This window comes from Petaurus breviceps, unplaced genomic scaffold (assembly GCF_028583685.1).
Source record: "Petaurus breviceps papuanus isolate PSGF00001 unplaced genomic scaffold, PetGlider_PUasm1.0 90977, whole genome shotgun sequence".
In the NCBI taxonomy this organism is placed as follows: Eukaryota; Metazoa; Chordata; class Mammalia; order Diprotodontia; family Petauridae; genus Petaurus; species Petaurus breviceps.
This window is the reverse complement of record NW_027187391.1, coordinates 53,315,027-53,341,735: the sequence shown is the minus strand read 5'-3', so window position 1 is coordinate 53,341,735 and position 26,709 is coordinate 53,315,027. Positions and strand designations below refer to the sequence as shown.

Here is a 26,709-nt window from a genome sequence, read left to right as displayed (position 1 = left end):
GCTTAGGTGAGGATGGCATTAAATATGCTGAAAATAAGAAGAAAGAATAAGGAATGAGAGAGGTCAAAATTTATAGACTACACAGAAACCTTTTACCTATATATCATGAATATTTTCTTTTGCAAAGAATTAGAAGATTCTAGGCATAACAAGCAGAATGACATGAAATAAATTCTATCTTAATAGATACCAAATTATTACTGATGTGGGAATCATTCCTAAGGACAGACCATTGATCTCTTAGAACACAGATCAAAATTAGTGCAAAGCTAAAAGAAATGACATAAATAAGAAAAAGATATAATATGTGATTAAATTAGTTTAAATCTGATATATGCTAACAATTTATTAGAAACTAAAAACCAAATATGTACAGGACACAGAAACCACACTAATTTTAATAATTTCATTCAATTTGATAAAATTAAGTAAGCTATACTAGCGAGGACATCACAAGAGACTAAAAAGCATCTTAGGAAACACTTCTTACTTGCAAACGAAGACACATGACAGCCAAGGTAAATACTGGTTTAGAGAATAAGCTCATTTGTAATATCTTACAGAGAAGGAAGAAGGAAGATTATCTCCCAAAACAAAGTGGAGCAATAAACCAGTTTAAACATATTTGATGAGAGATTCAAATTAGTAGAGCCATCCTGAGGGCATGTAAGGATGAATTTGAAAGAGAAAAATAAGCAGAAAATAGAAAAGACTTGCAAGTTTTAAAAAAGTATAACTTTTTCATCATCAAGGAAGGTAAAAGCACTGAACTTAGACTCAAACATCAGTCTGCTATGTACTTTATAGAGGAGGAAGAAATGTCATTGAAGAGAACAAAGAAAGGAGAAAAACAACTGGATCAGAACAAGGGTAATTAGGAGAGATCCTTCCCAGAGGTAAAGCAATTGTGAGGATATTGAGTGATTGATTCAAAATGTATGGGAAGGATGGAGAGGACAATAAAGACATTAAAAAATCTCAGACATTATTATTATTATTTGCCTTTTTGAGGGCAATTGGGGTTAAGTAACTTGCCCAAGGTTACATGGTTAGTTTTTTTGTGTGGGTATGTCTGAGGCCAGAACCAAACTCGGGTCCTCTTGATTCTGGGGCCGGCACTTTACTTACTGTGCCACCTAGCCGCCCCTCAGACATTATTAATAAGCAAAGAGAAGAGGACTGAGAGAACTTTGTCACTTATGAATAAATATGCCTACTTTCCTATTTAATAACATTTTTATGAGAATAATTTATGTACTTATCAAGGACATCTTTGATTCAATATTAGGGAAGTAAGTTCAATCAGTTAGTCAATAAACATTTATGAAGTGCCTGTTGTAAGCCAGGTACTATGCTAAGAAATGGAGATATGAAAAGGGCAAAAAGACATCTCTGCCATCAAGAAGCTCAGAATCTAATGGGGGAGGCAACAAGTGAACATAAAAATATATATATATATATATGAATCTTACATATATACACATATGTGTGTATATATGTGTCCACATAAATTCATTATATATGCACACACATGTGTGTCTATATACATATCTTTATACACATACATATGTGTATATATTTTTAATATTTATGTATATCTATATATGATAAATAGGAAATAATTAACAGAGAGAAAGCATTAGAATTAAGAAGGATTGTTAAAGGCTTCCTTTAGGAGGTAGGCTTTTAGTTAGAACTTGAAGAGAGCCAGGGAAGACACAAGGAAAAGATGGGTAAAGACAACAACCCAGACATAGTTGACAGAGAAAATGCCTGGAGTAGAGAGATGGAGTTTTCCACAAGTGACAAGCTTTTACTAGTAAACTTCCACACTAGTGCAGATCTTTACTATCATACAATTGACTAAAAGATGTAGAGAATGAAATCCCACTATGTTTATTGTTGACTATAAAATTTAATAGAAAAAAATTCTTCCCTAAAATCTCTTAATAAGGTATTTCCCAACTGTACATCAAAATTGAGTTAAAAAAATCTTGAAAAGCGTAGCACAGAGATAATTTTGTCCAAGGAACTTCTGACCATTAATTTCACGGGAGAGATACAACAGCTGGCATAGCTCTACAAAGGCATTTGCCCATGTCAAAGGAGAGATCTAACAGAGAGTTCAAATTGAAGAAGAATTTGCAATAGATGAAGACTTCTTCCAGGTTCTTGTGTTGGCAGATGATATCCTATGTCAAGCCTTGAAACACTGCAAAGTCTTCCATATGATATTCATAATCAATAAATAGCATTTGACCTAGCCATCCACACAGGAAAAAACAAGTAAATGAATAGTACTTACTGTCAATATCATGAATGGACAACAAAAAAAGCTTGCAGCTTGTGTATGTCTCTCTCTGTCTTTCTGTGTTTCCTTCCTTGTTTCTGCTTGTCTGTCTCAGTCTGTCTGTCTGCCTCTCTCTCTCAAGTGGGCCAAGACTTATAAAGGAATAGGAGAATGAGAAGGATTGCTTTTGGTAAATTTCAACGTTCCTTTAATGATCCCACATTTATCTCAGAAATAAAAGTCCACCTTTATTTTTAATGCCAATATTCTTCCAGGGATGTGGTCCCAAAGCTAAAAGTCACTGTAATACTATAGTATCCTATAAGGTCATGCATGAGCAACTTTCCAGAAGAATGCTACTGTGAACAGACTTTAAGATTCTGATTACACAGTATAGTGAACACTCTATTTATTCCATAACAAATCAGAGCAAAACATTCACAGAGAATCAATGTAAAGCATTCACACAATGTTACAACTTATCACAGATTCAAAACAGCTTATCATTAAAATGGCCACATAGTTTCCACCATAATGGCCACAAAGTTTTGAACAAAGAACAATCATCTTTAGGTACTATAGTCAAAGTCTTCCACTCATGGGGCACACTAAGTTTACTCAATCAGTTACTTATTCAGCAATCAATTACTAAGTATCATTAATCACTAAGTACAATCATTAAAAAATACACAGACCCTCTACCCCTAGCTCACTAGTAAACTACAATTTCATTACTACTCAGTAACCACAGAGAGGTCTTTTCATCTTGACTCGAGGCAGGCAAGTCCTACCTGAATTCACCAAACTGTCACCTGTATTCAAAGGCAAACAGCTCTCAGTTCCTTGTCCAGCTCTCTGGGTAGGTCCTGCTCCACACTGAAGTTCACAGGGTCCAGCAGCCATCTCAAATCCTTCACAATTTTTGTTCCTGGGAATTCAAGGCTCAACCAAGCCACAAATAGACAAAGTCTTAGCATCCTGGTCATGCTTCCTCAGTCTTCTGCAGCTCATTCAAAAAATCAGAATCACCTTATCCATCCTGGGGGAGTGCTCCTGGAATCCTGGCCTCCTGGCCTTCTGGGTGCCTCCTCAGAAAAAGCTCCACCACCACGAGTTCTCAGGAAATTCTGACTCAGTTCTTGATTCTCATTTCTCTTCTGTAGCTGCTCTGCCTATAGATACTGGTCCCAAGAAATTCTGACTGTGACTCTCTGAGGCTTTTCCTTATACACACACAGCATTAGCTACTTCCTGTTTCAGCCAACCCCTTCCTGTTACATCAGGAACAGAGGTTCATACCTTCTGTTTCTTTCACAGAGGTTTGATCAGTTACTAAGTGCCAAGTACCTGCTTACTTGCCAATACAAAAAGGGGTCTTCAAATTCAAATTAATTACCATTACATCTCTAAAAAATTAAAAACATTTTTCACCTTAAGTGCAATGTGAAAGTGCATGGTGAATATGAGGAGGCTGTCACTATAGCTCTTAAGCAATAAATAAGTATAAGGCATCATATAGTGTTTTTTGTAAGAAATGTGTGACTGAAAAAAAGGGAAGAGAAGTCATGTTGCATGAGCAAGGATTAAGTACTGGTCATCTTTTGAGCATCATTGGTAATCTTATGATGTTAAGAGAAAGCAAGAAAGGTCCCCAAAATGTTGAATGGATGTTGAGTATGATGAATTTATGTGAGAATATGGACTAGAGTTATACTGAGTCAGTGGGCAGGCATAGATCTGTGATCTATTATATTGTGGAGTAGAAATGTAAAAAAATGTGACTCACTAGCTACAATAGACCTGCAACATTCCTGAGTGCTACTCAAAACAATTTAAATGTAATTGGGACACATCTAACAAAATTAATTTAAAAACACAATAGAACATAGATGTGTTGACATATGGTTCACTAATGACTTGTAGGAATCCTATATACAGTTTAATGACCCTTGTTTCTATTTGAATTGGACATCATTGCTGGAGAGAATATATGCATCAGTGAGGTCACATACACATATACATATATGTTTATATAGCCTAGCACATAATAAGCACTTAATAAATGTTTATTTTATTTATTTTTTATTTTTTTAGGGATATGCTTTCACGACAAGGATCAGCTTAGGAAAGTAATGCATATATGTTTCTTACCTCCTATTTATTTCTGATCTACCTCATTGTCCACCTACATATAGCCTTTCTGATATATTTGTGCTGTCAGTGGACTCGAATTCAATAAGATTTAGTAATCGGAGAAATACTCAATACTAAAGTGCGAGGCAAATATGAGATATTATTATAAGGGCTATCAGGGATCATCTAGTTTACCTCTGTACTTTTAATCTTTCAGAAACTGAGCTCCTAGGAAGTAACAAAGGCAGAAATCTTTTGAACTCTGGTCATTTGACTCTAAGTTTAGTATTCTTTCTACTATACCACATATTTTGACAGTTTTAAAAAGAATTAATTACTCATTTTATATGACCTTTATTTCAGTTTTATTTTGATGTTTACACTAAAAATTATAAAAGGTGAGTATTGCAAGTGATGATCAAGATTATTAAAATATTTCTTTGAATAAAAAATGGAATAACTTTGGAGTATTGACTTTTACATAATTTTGAACCTCTAAAAATTTTCTATATTAAAATTTGGAGTTGTTTCATTTATATTTGAAGCCATGTAAGCAAGTCTTTACTCTTTGCATATTTAGTTATCATTTGGGTGGTCAATGGATTTATACTTCTGTGAATCACCAAAGCAATAGCAGATTCAAATATGAATATTACAAAATTCAGTTACAAGAATGTATTTGTATAATTTTAGGTAGAAACTTGTGCTACAAATCAATAATTTCCTTGTCCTGAATTCAAATCGACCTTTTTTTTTAAAATTTAAACACTCCAAAACAAAAGATAATCAAGATAAACTGAGTTTTATTACATTTTATTACAAAAGGGAGAAAACATTTTCAAAACTTATTTGTCTTAGATGCTTTAGAAAAATAAAAACATTCTAGGGTTAGAATTATGTCGTAAAGTTGCTTCAATTATTTTAGTGACTCTGTGACTGATTACAGCTATGGAACTATACACTATTGATTATCCCCTTGCTTATAAGAAATTCTTCTATGTAAAAGGTAAATTAAAAGCATAGCTGACATCCGCAGTTACTGAAATAGTAATATCCTATTCATATTATTTCTGGAATGATGGATGGACAACCAATTCAATCCACTTAAATATTTTTTCTTGAGTTTTGAACATATAGTATTTACTTTATTACACATGACCACACCGAGCACTGAAACTCCCTTCAATGGCAACTTCCTCTTGCTTCTCTGTATCAGAGAAATTCTATGTTGTTCATTGGTTTTTAATCTGAAGTTAGACAAGCCTTGTTTATTTAAAAAAAGGAGGAAGTAGGTACTAAGTGGGCCTTGAGCCCAAACATGTTCCTTCTGGTATCACTAAAAATGTTGTAAAATTAATTTGTGCTGGCTCATTTTTATGTACCACACAATCTTCCTTGTCTGAGGACTGCAATGTTGTTAAAAGTTGACTTTTAATATTTAATATAATTGGAGAGAAATGAAATAGTCTGGTCAATGTCCATTGCATTTTCTTTTGGCCTCCAGGGAATTTATTTTGCAGCCTTCAGTGAATATGCTGCCTGAAACCTTTGCATTTCCTAAGGCTATTTTAGAATGATCACATTTGTGCTAAACACAAATTGAATGCAGTGGATTTGATTTCAAGGTTAATCTTCCACTTAACTTCCTTTCTTGAAGAAATAGCCTTTAATAGAATGTTATCAGAATGCAATTTTTGTGAATATGGGCCTTCATTTTTTGGAGTTTCTCAGTGGTAAAGATAGACTATTCATGTGAGGACAGATAATCAGACCAAATAGATAACTTCTATCTAGGTTAATTTATCAAACATTGAATAACAGCACTTTCAATAAAGGTTGAGAGCATATTAACATTTTTTCATGTATAAAAGTGACTGTGTTGACTCTATCCATAAGAATTACAGCCCTGGATTCTAGTTCTAGTATTGGCATTAAGTAGCTCTGTGACTTTGGACTTTGAACAAGACATATAACACATTCTCACCTCAGTTTTCTTAGCTTAAAAATTGGACTATGGCTCTTTGTAAGTTCTAAAGTTTAATAATTCTATGTACTTCATAGACTAGAATATTTTCGGTGTTACAAAAAATTCTACATACTTCACAGATTAGAATGTTTAAGTGTTACTTAAAGTGTACTTTTACAATAGAACTATTTAACTGGTAAATATATTCAGTGAAATATAAAATCTAAAAGGAAAGCAATCAATTGACAAACATTTATTTAGCACTTACTATATGTTTGAGATCTCTGTGGACTCAATGAAGCAGCAAAATCAATTGTTGCCCTTGAGAATCTTATATTCTTATGGGATAACAACATTGGCCTAACCAGGTATAAGGAACAAGTAATATACAAAATAAGCTTCCTTCCAATCTTTTCAGTTTCTCATTCCAATCCAAAAGCCAATTATCACTGTACACAAATATGTAGAAAGGAGATTTGACTGGTTTTAATTTTTAGCAGGAGGCCTGTACAGATTTTAGCTCAATATAGGGAACAACTGCCTAATAGTGAGGACTGTCTAAAGGTGAAAGAAACTGCCTTCAGAGATCCATAGTTCCTTAACACTAATGGTTTTCAAGTAGAGTTTGGATACTATTTGTTGAGAGGTTTCATGGTTAGTGTAGGGATTGGACTAGCTAACCTTTGAATTTCTGTCCAACTTCAAGTGGATGATTCTGCCCTTAGTATTGCAAAAACTTTAGTATTCAAAAGATTCATACTTCAAGCCAAACTTTCATTTCATGTTCTGTATAGTCAGAGGCAACTCTCTATTGGGAAGAATTACCACGGTTGCATTATGTCTGGGATTGATTCTCATTGTGTTGGGGCTGTTTTTGACATAAAGATGTACACTATAGTTGCTTTCATTTTCATCACATGTGCATTTTTGTAGTGAATGCAGTTGATACTTCTCATTCAACGCAGATCCATTTGTCTGACATTCAGTCAAAACAATGTATAATCAGAGCAGCTTTTCATTTATTTTCCCTCATTGTTTTAGGTTGTTCTGAGGCAGAAAGTTGTATTTGCCCCCTGTGGATGATTTGTTAGTTAATGTCAACATGAGGTGTCCAGTAGATTTTTGATGGGTTTTATTGTGCCAAATATTAGAACATTTGTTTGGATTAGTTTCTTAAATTTAAATAGGTTTTTATTCCTTTTGATATAAGATTCTTAAGACAATTTCAAAATGTATGTGTTTTGTTCATAGTAAGAACTTTTATAATAAAAGTGGTCAAAAAGGTTACTTCTTTAAATTTCAGGTAGAATTAGAAAAATACCATTTTTATTCTACTTTTATCAAAAGTAAAGGGAGTGGAAAGAATACTGAATCTGGAGTCAGAGGTTTTTGTTGCTGTTTGATCATTTCAGTAGGTCCAATTCTTCTTGATCCCATTTGGAGTATTCTTGGAAAATATAATGTAATGGTTTGCCCTTTCTTCTACCAGTTCATTTTCTAGATTAGGAACTGAGGCAATTATATGTTATAGGTAATATGAAATATGTAGTAATATATATATATATATATATATATACATATATATATATAATAGAGCTGTTCCTCAGCTTATAATACATTAGTGTTCTTTAAATAATAAATAAAAATAATCTAATGTGTACTATTTTATATATGATAGCATTGTACATCATATGAAATATATAATTATGTTGTATAAATTACACATGACATAGGCATAATATACAATGTAGTATAAATATAGAAAAATGTAATATTATACCTATTCTGATATAGACATATACATGTATATCTGTGTGTATATACATACGTATATATAGTTATGAGAAACTAAAACTGGAAAGGTAAGTTAGTGAGGGTCTCAAAAACCAGGCTAAGAAGGCTAGACTTAGGAAGTAGTGTACATTTTGACATGGAATGATGTGATCAAAGCTGTGTTTAAAAATCTCAATATTTAAAATACAGAGTAAATTGGGACATTAGTCTAGAATGAGCAAAACCAGAGGTTAGAGGCTTATATAGACATCTGGGATTGGGAGAAAACAGGTTAGAATATTCATGGAATAGCTACTATGGAAAAAAAAACATAGAAAAACATGCAAAAACTACTGTCAGAAAAAAATCATTGCAGATTAAAAAATGCAAATATACAATGAAGACATATTGTTTATTACTTTGAAAAGGAGACAAGTATAATGATATAACTTTTAAAAATATGAGGAGGGAAATAAGCAAAGGGTTTTTAGTATATATTATGAATAAGGGATAAAAGTACCTATGCACAAGATTTGTATTCTAAGATTCATGCAAGGATTCAACCAAAGAAATAGTTTGTTGTGAGATCATAGAAAAATTCAGGGTTACATAATCCTGGGGGTAAAAGCCAATGTTAACTAATGAGAAAAGGGAAGACTTTTCAGTCATGTAGGTCAATATGTGTGTGTATAATGTGTGTGTATAAATGTATGTATATATGTAAATCTGTCATCTATCTTTCTATCTATCTATCTATCTATCTATCTGTCTATCTATCTATCTATCATCTATCTATCAAGTTCATGTATTCTTGGTGCAAGAATTCCATTATTTGGTTGAGAGAAAAGCTAGTTGCACTGTTATAACAAAAATGTTGTGAATAAGAAAGTAATTTGCAAAGACCAACTTTGAGCTAATAATTACCTTTTTATCTAATGAGAACCTTGTTAATAAGTTAGAAAATATAATCAATAAGTCTGAGGATGAAACCAATACGATATTAGAAAAGCACAGCTGGTATATTAAAATTCAAAGCACCACAGACTGTACCAATACCTAGAAATAAAGAAATAAAGGGCTATAGTAACAAATAAAGGACTGTTATAATATTTAGATTATGCATGTTAGACTTCAAAATAACCAGTTTTTTAAAAGAAATTTTAATCAACTGATTGGTATGGTTCATACTTCAGAAAAAAACACTTTTGGATGTTTTTCACTGAATCAACTGACTTTTGTTTTTATTAATTGATTCATTTTGTCATGGTTGATGCAACCCTTAATTTTTCCCTAACGAGAAGGTATATGTGAATGTGACAGCCTCAACTGAGAATTGATGGTGTTCACAAGGAAATCATTGTATTGCTTAAAAATAACAACAACCAAACCCTGTAATACTGGCAAACAAATAAGAACATTTACTTTATAGGAATTCTAGTTGTCTCTCATTGTCCTGATCAGACTCTTAGTGTAGCTCTGTATGTGTTCTTGTATTATGAAACTAAAGAAGGATTCCTGGAACTTAGAGAGTAAATAAGTTTGATCAGAAAGTAATAAAAGTGAATAAATGGATTAAGAAACTGGCCTATGAGGAAATGTGAAAGGAATAGAAAAGTTATCTGGAAAAGTGAATTATGAAGGAATACAGTGATTGGAAAAGCAGTGTGATATAGTCAGTCCGTTAGTCATTAAACAATTACTAAGTTTCTGCTATATGCAGGCTCTGTGTTAAGCACTGGGGACACAAAGAAAAGCAAAGGACAGGTCCTGCTCTCAAGGGACTCACAGTGAAGTGTGGGAGACAACATATGAACAACTATGTACAAACAAGCTACCTACAGGATAAATTGGAAATGATTGGCTGAGGCTTGAAAGAAACCAGGGATGGGGTGGCTAGGTGACGCAGAGAGTAAAGCCCTGGCCCCGGAGTCAGGAGAACCTGAGTTCGGCTCCAGCCCACCCCCACAAAAAAACTAGCCCTGTAACCTTGGGTGAGTTACTTAACCCCAATTGCCCTCCAAAAGGCAAAAAAAAGCCAGGAAGCCAGGAGGTGGAAATAAAGAGGCAGAGTATTTCATACACGGGTTGGGGAAGCCAGGGAAAATGCCAATAAATAGAAGATAGTCTTGGATGGGAACAGCAAGATGTCCAATGTCACTGGATCACAGAATACGTAAGGAATGGAGTGTGAAGAGTAAGAATGCTGGAATGGCAAGAGGTGGGACAGGTTATGAAGGACTTTAAACTCCAAACAGAGGATGTTTTATTTGATCTTGCAGATTATAGAGCGTAACTTGTTGAGTGGAGGTGACAAAGTCATACATGCACTTTAGGAAGATTACTTTTTGGCAGACCAATAAACCAGTAGGCTATTGCATTAGTCCAGGCATAAAGGAATGAGGACCAGCATCAGGGAGGTTGTGGTGTTCAAAGAGATAAAGGGATATGTGAAAGAAGTTATGTAGGCAAAACTGAAATACCTTCACAACATATTGGGTAAAAGGGGTGTGAAGAGTTGATAACTCCAAGGTTGTAAGCCTGCGTGACTGGGATTTTAATGGTGTACTTGACACTAATAGGGAAACTGTAAGGGAGAACGGTTTTGGGGGAAAGATGAGTTCAATTTTGGAAATGTTAAGTTTTTAATGTGTCCATCTAGTTTAAGATATTCATTAGGCAGTAAGAAATGTGAGACTGGAAGTTAGGGGAGAGATTAGAAATAGTTAAGATTTGCAGGTAGGGGGTGTAGAAGATAGAACACTGTGCCTCATGTCAGGAAGAGTAATCTTCCTGAATACAAATCTGGTCTCAAAAACTTACAAGCTATTTGATTCTGGCCAAGTCACTTAACTTTGTTTGCCTCAGTTTCCTCATCTAAAAAATGAGCTGGAGAAGGAAATGACAAACCACTCCAATATATGTGCCAGAAAAATCCCAAATGGTGGCATGAAGTATCAGACATGATTGAAAAATGACTGAACAACAAAAAAAGATTTGAGAGTCATCAGCATAGAGGTGATAATTGAATCCATGGGAACTGTGGAGATCATCAAGTGAAATAGTACAGAGTAAGAAGAGAAAGTATCTCATCACTTATTATTTGTAGGATTTTGCGTAGGTCACTTAACCCCTCTGAGGATTGTTTTTCCCCCCTTTAATCACTAAAATGAAGGGCTTAGACTAGAAGACATCTAAATTTCCTTCTAGATTCTAACAATCTGTGAGTCTGCTTTCTTAGATTCTTGAAGGTTTCTTTTGCATAGAAGAATTCCTTGTGTTTTATCTCTGTGTGTAAAAACAAGCTAGAAAATCATCCAGCAAGTACATAATCTTGGGTGATGAGGTTGGTGGTGAGGTAAAGAAATTATTTCAGTTTTTTTTCATGTCACAGTCATTCCTCTTAATCATTCTTCTCTAGTTTTGGGGGCCATTATTTTTTTTTAATAAATACTTACACATATTGCAAACAATGCTAGTTGGTATGATGTCATTGTTTTGTCACTACTACATGATCATAAAAATACTTTCATTACTTTTAATCTACTTATAGGACAGACATATCAGTCAGTAAATCAATAAACATTTAGTAAGCACTTATGTGCCATGGGATTGTGCTAAATAATCAAGAGGCTATTAAAAAAACATAAACATAATCCCTCCTTCAGGGATTTCATATATTAATGGGGTAGGCAAGATACACATATCTCTGTACATACAAGATATGCTATAAGGAAGTAGATTCACATAGACAATATTACTTGTGAGAGAGGGAACTCAGAAAGGTCTCTTGAAGAAAGTAGTATTTAAGCTGTCTTCACACACAAAAAAAGCAACAACAGCTAAGTCAGATAATAGGGAGATGCTACACTTTATGGTGTAGAAGAATGACATGATCAGACTCGAGGAAGATCCTTTACATAACTGAGTGGAAAATGCACTATAGTGCAGAGAAACTTGAGACAGGGACACAAACAATAATCCAGACATGTAGTAATGAGGGACTGCCCTAGGGTGCCAGCTATGTAACAGAGAGAAGGTAATATATACAAGAGATGTTGTGAAGGTAGAAACAAGACTTTGCAAAAGATTAAATAAGTGGGGTCCAAATGAAGAGTTGAGGGTAATTCCAAGATTGTGGGGCAGAGTGACTGGGAGGTCATTGTTGCTCTGGAGGGACAGGAAGTCTCAGGGACTAAAGAAGATAGGTATATATATTGGGTGGAATAAGCCTCCTAATCTAACCCCAAGAAAAATTGCTTAAAATATCACATGGGATTGGGTAGGCAAAAGGGGTTGAAGAAGTGAAGAAATCTTTATACTGTTTTCTCTTCCTTGAAGGTCCTTTAAAAATAAATCAAAATATTATTTTTCTAGGATGTTAAACAAAGAAGACATTCTAACATCCTTCTAAAACCTAATTCTATAGATAACCATATTCTGCCTTGTTTTTTCATTTTGTCCTATATCTTTTAATATAATATATTTAGAATGAGATAGGGACATATCTAGTTACAGTAAAGGATATATGCCATTAATGAGTTTCTATCTAACTCTCAAAGTATCATCCAATGTGGTTTATCTTGGTGAATGAAAATTTGAATGGAAATTTAAGTACTTAGCCTGGCTCTAGAAAGTCAGGGGATCATTTTGTTCCTTAATGTCACACTTCAACAGACACACTTCACAGTGCAGTGAATCATGCTTTAAACAAGCAGACTTTAATATAACGACAGCAGATAATGTGGCAGAGGTGAATAATAAGTGTTGGCAGCCTTAACTTTTCTTTGACAGTACTCTCTCCTAGGTGCCTGATGGACAATTGATAAAGTACATATGCTTTTTTTATAGATTGGAACTTGGGATCCAGCCAGCGGCCTGAACATGACGGAAAGTCAAAAGGGAAAACCTGCCAACATTACAGATTCTTTATCCAATCGTTCTTTGATTGTTACTACCATTTTGGTAAGTAATTATATCCACATTTCTTTTAGAGAAATATTGATGTGCATACGAGTTGGATGGAAAAGGATATTCTAATTGGGACACTAATGAACAGTATGCAATGTATTTTACAGTTATTTAGCAATTACTGTATAATAGATGAGCCAATGTTAATTTAGTCACAGATTTTTATTTTGTTAGGCTTCATTGATGTGAATTACTTTAATTTGTGTGCTGCCTCTGTTGATTAATAATTTAGGTTTATATGTTAACTGAAATCTTTAAGTTTCTAATAAATGAATTAAAATAGCAGTCTTTTCAATGTCAGGCTTTAGGAAAATGTACAAATAAGGGCAAGAGAATAGTAGGAAATGAATTTCAGTTTTGCTTTCATTTCCTACAGATTCATTTCAGTGTCAATAGCACATTTCCCCCAATATTTTCCCACTATAATTATGTTTTAACCTTGATCTGGTTTAATTGTTTTCATCCTGAAGAAGCACTTTTTCTTAACTAATGTTCCTAATGAAATTAAATTATTTTTCCCAGCAAGACACATTTTCAGTAACAAGCGAATTAAATTAATGTTGATAAGCTAGATATTTTTGCCTCTCTTATAATTATACATTTTAAATGAGCTCACACAGCAATGACCACTTATACCTATACCACCATTTGGAAAAGCAATTTTCATTTGAAGACAAAGGAGCATCTCTTCTGCAGTTGGTAGTCAGTACTTTCTACCTACTATGAAAAAAACCTAATGCCCCAGTCTTAACATTTTTAGAAACCAATCAGTGGTAATGTGGAATTAATGTCCAAACAGCCATCAAGTAGAAAGATTTATATGACTGGTAAACTTGATTTATTCTAACAATTCAAGCCAGATTGAATGAATTTTCTTATCCTTTTAGTCATGACAAGATATGCCAGCAACATAGGTATGGAAGAATATACAAGTTTAAGCATGATAAAACTTCATCAGCAAGTGCAATTTTATGCCAGCTGGGTAGTCATGAATTGGCAATGATAGAAATCATTGTGTTAATTTTATTTGTTTGTTTCTATCACTCAAATGCATGAGAATGATAATTGCCTACAGCAGTAAACCCAAATTCCTCTGCCTAGCTTTAAAGGTCTTATATGGTTTGGCCTCACCTAACCTAGCCAATGTTATCTTCGATTATTCTGCAAGATGACATTGTCATTTCTATCTCCATGCCTTTCCTTATGCAGTTTTTGCTCTCTAGAATGTCTTGTCTTTTCACCTTCTCTCCATCTCTTAATACTCAGCTGAAGTCTGATCTCCATGAAGACATTCTTGACTTCCTAATTTCACACTGACTGCATCCTCCTCTAAACTTCTATTGCAGAGGAGTTGAAAAGAGCTGGCAGCATTCCCAACAGCCCAAACCAGATTAAAATGTAATGAGAAAAATTAACAAAATAAATAAAATACAATAGAACATAAATAATGTCAATATGTAATTTTCTGAGTCAACATGTAGTCTGCAGGCATCTTTATAGGTGGTTTAGTGGTACCAATTTCTATTTTAATTTGACATCAATATTATAATGTCCTTGCAGGTAGTTCCATACAGTAAACATATATCTGTATTTTGTTATTGTTTTCTACCTTTTTTTTAAGCAATTGGGGTTAAGTAACTTGCTCAGGGTTACATGGCCAGTTATTTCTGGGTGTGGTGCTAAGTATCTGAGCCCGGATTTGATCCCCATGTCATCCCGACACTGGAGCCAGTGCTCTTCCTCGCTGTGCTACCTGGCTGCCCTGTTTTCTAGCTTTTTGATATGTGTTAATATTGTTCCCAGAAAAAAGTTTTACGCTATTTGAAGCCAGAAACTATTTCATATACTTCTTTTCTACGTATGAGCAGTTATATGGACAGCAAAATAACTCCTGTCAAAGTTGAAAGTTCACTTTATAATTTCACGATACATACTCAAATATTTGCATAGTTTATTTTTATTTAGATAACTTCTCTTTACTTTGAATGTAAATTTTTCAAGATAATTAAGATAACACTAGTACACCTAAAACTATGTAAAGCTCAGAAACAGTAAGTAGTTGATAATTTCTAAGATCCCTTATAGCTCTGAATCTGTGACCCTATGAAATGGAGTATATAATTTGATAATTTATAAAATAATGACAGTGTATTATATTTTACATAGTTATATATTATACATAATATATTTTGGGGGGAGAGGGGAAGGTATGGCAATTGGAGTTAAGTGACTTGCCCAAGGTCACACAGTTAGTTTGTGTGTGTGTGTGTGTTAAGTTTCTGAGTTCAGATTTGAACTCAGGTCCTCCCGACTCCAGGGCCAGTGCTCTATTCACTGCGCCACCTAGCTGCCCCTTGTTATACATAATATTATAGGGAGATTGTATAAATGTAATCTATCCCACCCATTATTCAACACGGTCAGCCTATTTTAATCTTTTATAGGGAGTGGAGAAAATTTATATGTAGTGATGAGGCCTTTATCTCACCCATGAAATACTTTGAGGAAGGATTCCAGGTATTTGAATAAAGTTAGCTCAATTTGTCTCTGCAGCAGAGATCCCAAGGCCTCTCTCCTATCACACCTCACACAAAGTGTCTATGTTATGAAGAACCAAGAAGGCAATCTATGTTGTATTATCTTCAGTGTACCAAGCATTTCTATAGTCACAGTACCCTATTTTTCCTGTGTGCTTCTTTTTATTCTAATGTCCTATTTATATGCTATTGAGATAGCTCATTTATTTCTTCAATTTAAGGAAAAAAAAAGAATCATACTATTTCAAAGTTGGGAGTGAACTCAGTCAAACCCATAAAAAATCTTGCTATAACAAAGCTTACAAGGGGTTCATCCAGCCTTTTCTAAAAGACCTGTAATAAAATCCACTATGTCATAAAGCAACCTGTTTAGCTTTTGGATATCTTGAAATGTTAGGAAGTATTTTTTTTTCTCCTCCTTATAATAATCTTATATTTATATTTTCTCTACCCCTACTTTCACCAATCACTTCTAGCTTTGCCCCCAGGGGGAAACCAAGTCTAATCCCATGATAGTTCTCTAAATTATTAAGGATAAGTGTCACAACCTTCATGAGTTATTTCTTCTTCTGTTATTTCCCTATTTTTTTGTTTGTTATTATTTATTGTCACTAGTCCTCATACTGGTTTTTCAGGAGGACTAGCACCTCTGGTGTGAGGGGTTGCCAAACCCTTTTCAGGGTCACTCATCCACCTGTGGTTTCCACCCAACTCACCAATTCTCATCCAAAAAGCTGTTGCAGTTACAACTGCCACCTACTGGTAACCTACCTCTGCAGACCAGCTAAAACAGGATGAGGGTAACTGACAACCTCAGACCTGTTTGTGAGTTATGGGGATGTCTACCCTAAGCATGTGAAGACTTTCCTTGGCAGAATGGATAGATGAGAATAATTTATTCCAACAGCCATGAAAAGACTGACAGGCACTGTGCAGCACTTAGAGCTAGGTCAGGCATCTGAGGTACCAAAGTAATCCACTGCATCTCAGGCCATCACCAGTTGTCTTGCCTTTTATCCTGCCACTGGACTTTGATGACTCATGAAGAGAGAGTGAGGCTGACAACTTCTTGCAACTCTGCCTCACTTAAATCCAGTTCACTTGTAAGTCAAGACATAACACCGTTATGTCAATGGTCCTCCTCAAAAACAAAGGACAAATGGCAGCCACAACAACAGTATTTTCACCATTCTATCTGTCCTTTTTGGGTTGTTCTCAACTTATCTATATCCTTCCAAAAATTCAGTGCCCAAAATTGAAGATAATACTCCAGATGCAAAATGATGGCAATTACATTGTTATATTGACTGCCATTCCACATGGTATCTTATAAGTAATTCATGACACATTTTAGTTTAAATTGAGTAGCTAATATGAGGGAAAATAGTTGTTTGAATAGTCACGTGTAGAAAAAGCCTACAACAACGATTTACTATCTTTTGTAGCCTCTGGTTCAACATGTATCTTGGTTGAAAACTAAGTCTCAATTCAGTGCTTTCCAATCTGGGTGCCTTGAAACATCATTAAGTCATCATGACCAGACTGGTGACTCAGAGGAAAGTTGGACTTTGTCTCTAAGAGTGTACAGCTTCTCGTTCCACTGCTGCTCAGATACCCTGGAGCCTTCTTCATTCTATTTCCTACCTAAATCTCATTTAAAACCCAAGTTACCCTTCCAAATTGGCAAACAATTTCTGTCATTGTAGACCATTTGAAGATGGTAATCAGGCTTCCTAATGTGGCCAACCTACTATAATTTTCTAACGCTTTCTGATACTTCTCCTTTCTTCTTTTTCTCTAATATAACAGACAATTTATTTTCAAAAGCATACAACTTGACTTGATAAAATTGCATCATAAAATTCCATGAGCCTTTCTTCCATCCCTTCACTTGCCCATATATATATATAATATAACTGATCACATTTAAAAAAATTGTTAAAGAGACCTAGAAAAAATAATAATTTAGGAAACTGTTTTTGGTAATTTTTCATTTATATTACCCCTTCTGGCCCATTTTCTGCAACTTCCACTAGCTCTATCAGGTTGGGTCCCTAGAAGGTAGCTACTATTTCTTCCTGAACGGTTCTAGGAATAACCCCATTACTCATAAAGCTCTGTCTAGTGTTTTCTCTAGAATCGTTTAAGCAATTGATGTCATTTAGTATAGCAAAGTTTATAAGATTTTAGAAAGGACAATTTACTAAGTTCATATAGTAAGAACAGTTGCTAGATGAAAATACCCTCCAAATCTGGGATACACTCTCTCCTTGCATGCACTAGATCCTAGGAGACAATGATTCAAGTTTAGAGAACACAATTGGTAACAGCTCCTGATTTCTTGAAATCCTTTTCTCCATTTATAGTCTTCATGAAGATCTACTTTGGTGTGTGTACTTTTTGATGAATTCCAAGGTTCAGTGCCTATGTAGAGTCTCAAAGTTACCTTTCCTTGGTATGTCTAGTTTGTCTTTATCTCTTGATGCAAATGCTACTGTTAATCACTTCATTATAGGGACACTTCTTCTGAAACCTACTGGAAGCCCATGTCTTCTGATCTTTAAAAATTCACAAGATCATCCTCTCTTCAAGGGGAGAGGAGTCTAATACTCTTTTGTCCCATGGACCATTTCTATTCAAGGATTTAACTGAAGCTACTTCAACCCTAGATTTGCCTGTTATTGAATGCTGGATTACAAACCTGGGGGGTTTTATATGAGTTGCACAGGATATAGCTGATTCTCTTTGACCAAACACAAAACCTGTGTGATATCATTTGTTTTCAATCCATTTATTTCTACTTACTCCTTTGATTGATTGATTCTATAATTCAAAGAGCCATGGGTATTGAATAAATGTAATAAAATCTGGGCATAGAACTTCTTGTTAGTTACCTTAATTATGATTGAGTAATATAGGGTAACACTCTTACATACTCATATAACTGTTAGATTTACTATGAGCTTGGAAAATCCACAGAGTTATTGTTATGGCTCTTAGATGTGAGGTCATTCCTTTTCAACCTTGTTATGCTGCAAAACAATGATTGTCTATAGAGGCCCATCATCAATTGTGGTAAATTTGCCTTTCTTCCATGTGTTTAGCATGATGACAATAGTACAGTCATTTACTCAAATTATGATTATGGCTCCCTCGGTTACTGGAAGAAAATATTCATTATATTAAACCATTAAGGGGGGGGGGGTGGAGCCAAGATGGCAGAGCAGAAGCACAAACTTGGCATGGGCTCTCTCTCCAATCACTTCCAATACTTGTAAAAAATGACTCTAAACAAACTTTAGAGCTACAGAAACCACAAAGTGACAAAGAGAATCAAATTTCCTGCTGAAGGAAGCCCAGCAGGTGGACAGGGTCTATTCACACCACGCTGGGAGCCAAGTGTAGTCCAGCATGCGCCAGGTGGTTACAGCCACAGGGTGACCCTGACCAGCAGCTGCCGGAGTAAACTTCAGGAGAGTGAAACATCAGTAGCAGTGGCAGGTTCCAGACTCCTCAACTCATAAACACCAAAGATAAAGTAAAAGGTTAGTGGGGAACTGTGTTGGAGCAGGGGGGGACTAAAGAGAGTGGTACAGCCTCTGCCCCTGGGGTGAAAAGCCTTGGAGGCATGGCTGGTCCAGCAGCCACAGCCTGGTTGCCTCAGAAGCTCCTGGCCTACAGATTGTAGGGGGACCAAGAGACTATTCAGAGGGTAATTGCTCTTGCTTTAATCTGCTTGGGTCTGGATCCTGGTCTTGCTTGGTGGTCCTAGGGTGTGTAACTAGTGAGCCAGAACTTGTGGGGGCTACAGAGAGGGCACCTATCTATTAGCTCCAATAGCTGTGAAAACCTCAGCAATTTGGGACATAACTCTCTCCATTCTGGAAGCAGAGATGTACCATGGCAAAGAACTCAAAAGTCTAATAATTGGCTGGCAATATGAGCAAACATCAGAAGCACAAACAGACCATAGAATCCTTTTTAGGGGACAAAAAGGATCAAGGCATGGAGTGGGAGGAAGACAGCAAAGTCAGAACTCTTGCATCAAAAGCCTCCAAGAAAAACATGAACTGGTTACCAGCCATGGAGGAGCTCAAGAAGGATTTTGAAAATCAAGTAAGAGAAGTGGAGGAAAAATTGGGAAGATAAATGAGAATGATGCAAGAAAATCAGGAAAAGAGAGTCAGCAGCCTGGTAATGGAGACCCAAAAATACAATGAAGAAAATAAACCTTGAAAAATAGACTGACTTAAATGGCAAAAGAGGCCTAAAAAGCCAAATGAGGAGAAGAATGCCTTAAAAAGCCAAATTTGATGGGGGTGGCTAGATGGCGCAGTGAGTAAAGTGCTGGCCCCAGAGTCAGGAGGACCCAAGTCGATTCCAGCCCCAGACACTTTTAATACCCACACAAAAAAAACTAGCCGTGTAACCTTGGGCAAGTTACTTAACCCCAATTGCCCCCCAAAAGGCAAAAAAAAAAAAAAAAAAAGAGCCAAATTTGCCAGACAGAAAAAGGAATGTCAAAAACTCACTGAAGGGAATAACTCTTTCAAAATTGGATTGTAGCAACTGAAAGCTAATGACTTTATGAGAAATCAAGATAATATAAAACAGATACAAATAGTAGGCAATGTGAAATACCTCATTGGAAGACCACTGAACTGGAAAATAGATCCAGGAGAGATAATTTTAAAATTATTGAACTACCTGAAAGCCATGATCAAAAAAAGAGCCCAGAAACCATCTTTCAAGAATTTATTAAGCAAGATTGGCCTGATATTCTAGAACCAGCGGGCAAAATAGAAATTGAAAGAATTCACTGATCACCTCTTGAAAAAGATCCCTAAAAGAAAACTCCTAGGAATATTATAGCCAAATTCTAGCGTTCCCAGGTCAAGGAGAAAATACTGCAAACAGACAGGAAGAAACAATTTGAGTATTGTGGAAATACAATCAGGATAACACAAGACCTAGCAGCTTCTACATTAAAGGATTGGAGGGCTTAGAATGTGATATTCTGGAGGTCAAGGGAGCTAGTACTAAAACCAAGAATCACCTACCCAGCAAAACTGAGTATAATTCTACAGAGGAAAATACTGAAAATAGACAATTTTCAAGCAATCTTGATGAAAAAAAAAACAGCTGAACAGAACATTTGACTTTCAAATACAAGAAGCATGAGAAGGTAAACAGGAAAAAGAAATCATAAGGAACTTATTAAAGTTGAACTATTTACATTGCTACATGAAAAAATGATAATTGTAACTCATAAGACTTTTCTCAGTATGAGGATAGTTGAAGGGAATATATATATGTATATATATGTATACATACATATATTTGTATGTATAGGAGGGTTTATGTGTATATAAATATGTATGTGAGTGTGGGCATATGTATGTTCATGTATACATAGACAGCAGACACAGGATGAGTTGAATATGAAAGGATGATATCTAAAAAATAAAATTAAGAGGTGAGAGAGGAATTTATTGGGAGAAGGAGAAAGGGAGAGATAGATTAGGGTAAATTATCTCATATAAAAGAGGCAAGAGAAAACCGTTACAATGGAGGTGAAGGGCAGGAATGGGAATGGGACAACCTGATTCTCATTGAATTTGGCTTAAGGAAGGAATAATATACACACTCAATTGGGTATGGTGCCCTACAGGAAAATAGGGGGGTAAGGGATAAGAAGGGGAATGATAGAATGGAGGGCAAATTGAAGGAGAGGGTAATTAGAAGAAAACATTTTTTTTTCTAGCAATTGGGGTTAAGCAACTTGCTCAAGGTTACACGGCCAGGTGTTTCTGGGTGGGTGCTAAGTGTCTGAGCCCGGGATTCGATCTCCAGGTCTTCTCAACACTGGAGCCGGTGCTCTTACTTGCTGTGCTACCTGGCCGCCCCAAGAAGAAGAAAACATTTTTGAAAAAGGATAGGGTAAAAGGAGAAATAGAGCAAGTGGGGGGTAGGATGGAGGGAAATATAATTAATCTTTCACAATATAACTACTATGGAAATGATTTGGGTAACTACACCTATGCAACCTATATTGAATTGCTTGTGTTCCCAGTGGGGGTGGATGAGCAGGGAAGAAGGGGGAAAATCTAGAGCTCAAAGTTTTAAAAATTAGTTTTTTACATGCAACTGTGAAATAAGATATACAGTTACTGGTGTATAGAAATCCATCTTGCCCTACTAGAAAGTTAGTGGGGGTGAAGGGAGAGGATATAAGAGAGAGCAGATTGGGGGAAGGGGTATTCAGTAGGCTTGCTATTTTGGGGTGGGGGTAGGGGAAAGATGGGGAAAAAATTGTAACTCAAAATCTTGTGGAAATGAATATTGAAAAGTAAAAATAAATTGCATTAAGCCAATAAATGTGTGTGTTTATGTTTGTGTGTTTATAATAGACAACAAAAATTTTCAGAGTGTGGTTTTCTTTATTGATTATTCTAAAAAAATCTTAATGTCCTAACATATCTTCAATATAGAAACTAGAAAACAATCTGTTGAAATAGGAAGAACTGGGCAAAAAGCACCAGGAGACCCTTATTTATGTCTGGACTCTTCCATTTACTGTTTGTTTGACTTTTGAAAATTCTTTGTTCTTTAGTATATTCATTTTGACAATGAGGGTAATAAGATTAAATGAGTTCTGAGGTTTCCCTCTGGTCTAGCACCTTATGATTTATTTAGCTGGCCTCTAGTTCTTTAGATCCACCAAATGGTATAGTTTTTAGATGAGCTGACTGGCACTTAAATTCCTACAGTGAGTACAGATTTTTTTTTGCGTGTGGTTTTTCAGTCTATGCTTATTTCCTCTCAGTTCCTCTCTCTCCACCCCCATAAAAAAACAACAACCAAAACCAACCCTAGGGCTGCCCTTATATGTTGAGTGCTTTCCACTATGCCTCTCTGTGTAACAATTGATTTTTATCCATTAAAAGGATTAGTTAATGCTACTTTCAATGCTGAGTTTTATTTATTTTTTCCCCTTCTAGTGGCACTTTGGTGTACAAATTCCTTTGGTAACTTTGTTATGGAAGTCTGTTTCTCTGGAGGAGGTTGTTTCTTTCCTGTGGCTCTCTGAATTTAACAAATGTGCTTGCACCTGTCAAGCAGTATAGCTGCATTTCACCCCCTGCACTTAACTCAATGGGCAGATTTTCATCTCCACCCACCCACCATCCCACAAGCACACACTCTTTCACTTCCATTATCCATTCGGTTCAGTTCATTAAGCTAATTGACATTTTGCCATCATAGCTATAGTCCTACTATATACCTACACGTATATAGCTAGGGGAAAGAAAATAGTTCTTAATTATGAAAAAAATTCACATGAAAATAGAACTGGACAAAACACTAACAATGGAGCTTGCATCAATCCCTCCCCCCCCAAACTTTACTTTCTGAAGCTGGTTATATAAAATAAAAAAGTAGATCTGTCAAACCATAATTTCTACTGCAACAGGTTTTGGTGCTGACCCTTCATTTATTAATATAGAAAAATTGTAATACCAACCCCAGAGAACAACCTGAAGTGAGACATTGACATTGCAAAACAGTTTTGTGTCATTATGAATGAATTTTTTTTCCCTCCTAACATCCCTATTTCTACTCAGATTCCTTAAGCCAGTAATTTCTAAAGGGTATTCTGTAGAATCCAAGTGCTCTATGTCTTGAAAAAAGGTTAATGCTAGCAATATTTCTTACCCTCTAAAATGGGGTTCTTAACATTTTTTGGTTTATGGGCTTGATGTACCTTTGGCATTTTGGTTAAGCAGCTTGAACCCCTTCTCAGAATAATGTTTTTAAATTTTTAAAAAAATACATAGCATTACAAATGAAAACAATTATAATAAAATAATTTAAGCAAACAATTAAAATTTTAAAAATAATTTAAATAAAAGATTAAAATAAAATGCAATCATCAAATTTATATTTTAAGTTTATATACCCCATATAAACTCCTAATCGAAATTATTAGACAAAAATGATATTTACCTCAAAATTATAATATGTTGTATTTTTATTATGAAAATAGGTTTAATTTTTTCTATAATGCTTCACAATTTTACTGAGCCCTTTTTCTGGGGGCATTCCATACCATCCAGCTTCTTTAAGGAGCATATATGGGCTTTGTCAGGAAATGTTAAGTACCAAAATGTTCAATGGCTAATTTCATTTGGGAAATATTGGTATAAATTATATTGTAGAGCCAATATGAAATGACAGTAAATATATTAACTTCTGTTTTCCTAATGTTCCATTGAAAAGATTATTTCACAATGCATTTTCCTCTATGCATTTATTCCAAAGATAGTCTTCCCCTGCATCCTCTACTCCTAATCCTCAATATGCCTTGCTCCAAGTAGCAACCAAGTTCCTAGCCTGGATGATAGTGAGTGAAGTTAACTTTCTGATCTAATATCACTACAGCCTCATTTCATCCTCAAAGGGGAAATCATTCTTTGCCATCTTCCTTTGTCTTGCACTGTTTATAACTCAGTTAATTCTTCTCTTGGTAATCTACTTTCACAAATATCTTCTTTGACTCTTCCTTCTCCATCTCTTTTAACTCCTATTCAGTATCTCTCTTCTTACTGTTGTTGTCCCCTTTGTGATCCAAGAAACAATTTTAATTATGCCACATGGGTTTTGCTTTCCTCGACATGTGTCAAAATGAAATAAGGCAGCATAAAACCAGTACCAGCAGCCTATAACATCCTTGAATGTATCCATAAGTTCTTCTTAGGATCACAACCAAATTTTCCATTTATCTTCTTAATTATTTGCTTTTTTCCTGAAGCACATTCAAGATAAATTATATTTATATGTGTATTATTCTTATTCAGTTTTATTATTCTTATTTTTTGTTTGCTAAAATTACAACAGTGTTATTTTCTACTAGCTTACACTAAAAGTCTATACAGATTCTGAAATGACATGGGATTAGTGCAAAGAATATCAGGTATGAGACAGGAAATCCAGATTCTAAACTAAACTCTACAGCTAGCTAACTGTGAGATCCTAGACCAGAAATTTCATTTTTTTTTTCTGGGTCTCAGTTTGATTATCTGGAAAGGAGAATAAATTTAAATTAGATGATTACTAAGATTCTTTCCACATCTAAACACTTATGATTCCAGCTACAAAATAAATAAAATAGACCTTTATTCAGTGTCTGAAGAATAGAACCAGTCAAGAAGCATTTATTAAGCTCCTAATATATGCCAGGTATAGAAGCACTTAAGATACAAAAAAAGGCAAAAGATAGTTCTTTCAAGGAGCTCACAGTCTAATGGGGAAGACAACAGTCTACCAAACATGTACCAACAAGATATAGACAGGATAAATTGGAGATCATTTATAACATCATTTCTATGAAAACATGCATCATGAAATCTTAGCATCTGATTTATAAATGAAGTACTGGAGATCATTACAGCCTTTATAAATTGGAAATGTCTTGTATAGCTTACTCAGAGAAAGGAAAACCAAGCATTTGAATATGAATAATAAATATGGTGATAATAAAATGGTGATAATAAAGGGTTTAATGGGTACCTAGGTGGCACAGGGGATAGAATGCTGAGCCTGGAGAAAGGAAGACCCATCTTTATGAGTTCAAATGTGACCTCAGATGCTTCCTTGCTGTGTCAACCTGGGCAAGTCACTTAAACCTTTTTGCCTCAGTTTTCTCATCAGTAAAATTAGCCAGAGAAGGAAATGGCAAACTACTCCAGTAGGCTTGCCAAGAAATCCCCAAATGGGTATCTGGAAGAGTTGGGCACAACAAGAAAAAAATGAATAGCAACAAAGGGCTTAAACGAATAGTTTTTATGGAGGAAGGAGCACCATAAAGAGAGAGTAGAATTTTGTGTTACTAAAAGTAATTCAGGTGGAGGAATAACATGAACAAAGCCATAGTGTTCTAAATAAGACATGTTCATTCAGTAGTCAGTAGCAGATAATTGAATCTTTGACAGGTATCTAACAGGACTGAACAGGTCCTCTATTCCAAATCCCTGATTTTCAGATGATGATAATGAAGCTGAGAGGACCTGAAATCACATGCCATAGTTCACTCAGGTAGCAGAGGATTCAAATTTAGTTGGGGATTATTAGAGAAGTTATAAACAAAAATTTAAATAAACACAGTTGGATATTAAAGGTAGTGTCAGATAATGAGAGTACCTGAAAACTAGAGAGAAATGTCAGGACTTAATGTAGTAGGAAATGAGGAGTCATTGTAGATTCTTTTTGCAAGGGATCAGTGTCTTCATAGAAATGCTGCTTTAGGAGGATTAGCCTGGCAACAGTGTATTGAGTGGACTAAAGAAGAAAGGGGCAACATCAGAAAGGTTTGGCATGACTGGATATCATAATGGATCTGACCAGAGAACTAGTAATGAAAATGTAGAAGAAAAGGGGAAACTGAGGGAGATTAACAAACTTGGTGAAAAGTTCAGACAAAGTGCTATGAAGAAGTTGGGAGAATCAAGAAAGGCTCCAAATATCCAGCCTGAGAGACTGACAGAAATGAATGGGATATATAGTTAATAAGCCATGTTCTATCATTCTCCCTTCCTCCTCTTATAACTTTTAGTTTCAGTGTGTATGCTTCAGAGTTGGTCCAGCCTCATGGTGATGATTTTATTTCTTTCTATAGCAATGCTTAAAGACTAAGGTGTAGTCATTGTGTGATCTCTATCACAGAGTTAATACTAATTCCATACTGGTAAAGTTATAGATCCTAGAAGTACTGAAGAGTTTTATTTTCATACTAGACTATAAGCTTCATAATGGCAGGAGCTGATTAAAGCGTTTTATTTCCTCCTGCTCTTAGAACATGTTGAGTTAAATTAAAATGAATGAGACTTTACAGAAATATAATTACTTCAAAAGAATGGGACCATTTTTTAGATGAAGTGTAATTTTAAAAAACCCAGGTGTGTTCAGAGTTTTGGTTATCTTGAGGCTCTTGGGCTAACATTTGAGATTGATTACATTTCTATGGATTTTCTTTTGTTTACCTT

The 26,709-nt window shown here is 35.1% G+C and overlaps 1 protein-coding gene across 3 annotated transcripts in view; it reads left to right on the top strand.

Annotated features, from left to right (window-relative positions):
* GRIK2 (glutamate ionotropic receptor kainate type subunit 2) overlaps window positions 1-26,709 on the top strand; it is an 833,871-nt gene that overhangs the window by 494,923 nt on the left and 312,239 nt on the right. For all 3 annotated transcript variants that reach the window (XM_069077158.1, XM_069077159.1, XM_069077157.1), the window contains one exon: window positions 13,011-13,124. In XM_069077158.1, the coding sequence (XP_068933259.1) occupies window positions 13,011-13,124 (114 nt within the window). The remainder of the gene's footprint in view (window positions 1-13,010; window positions 13,125-26,709) is intronic.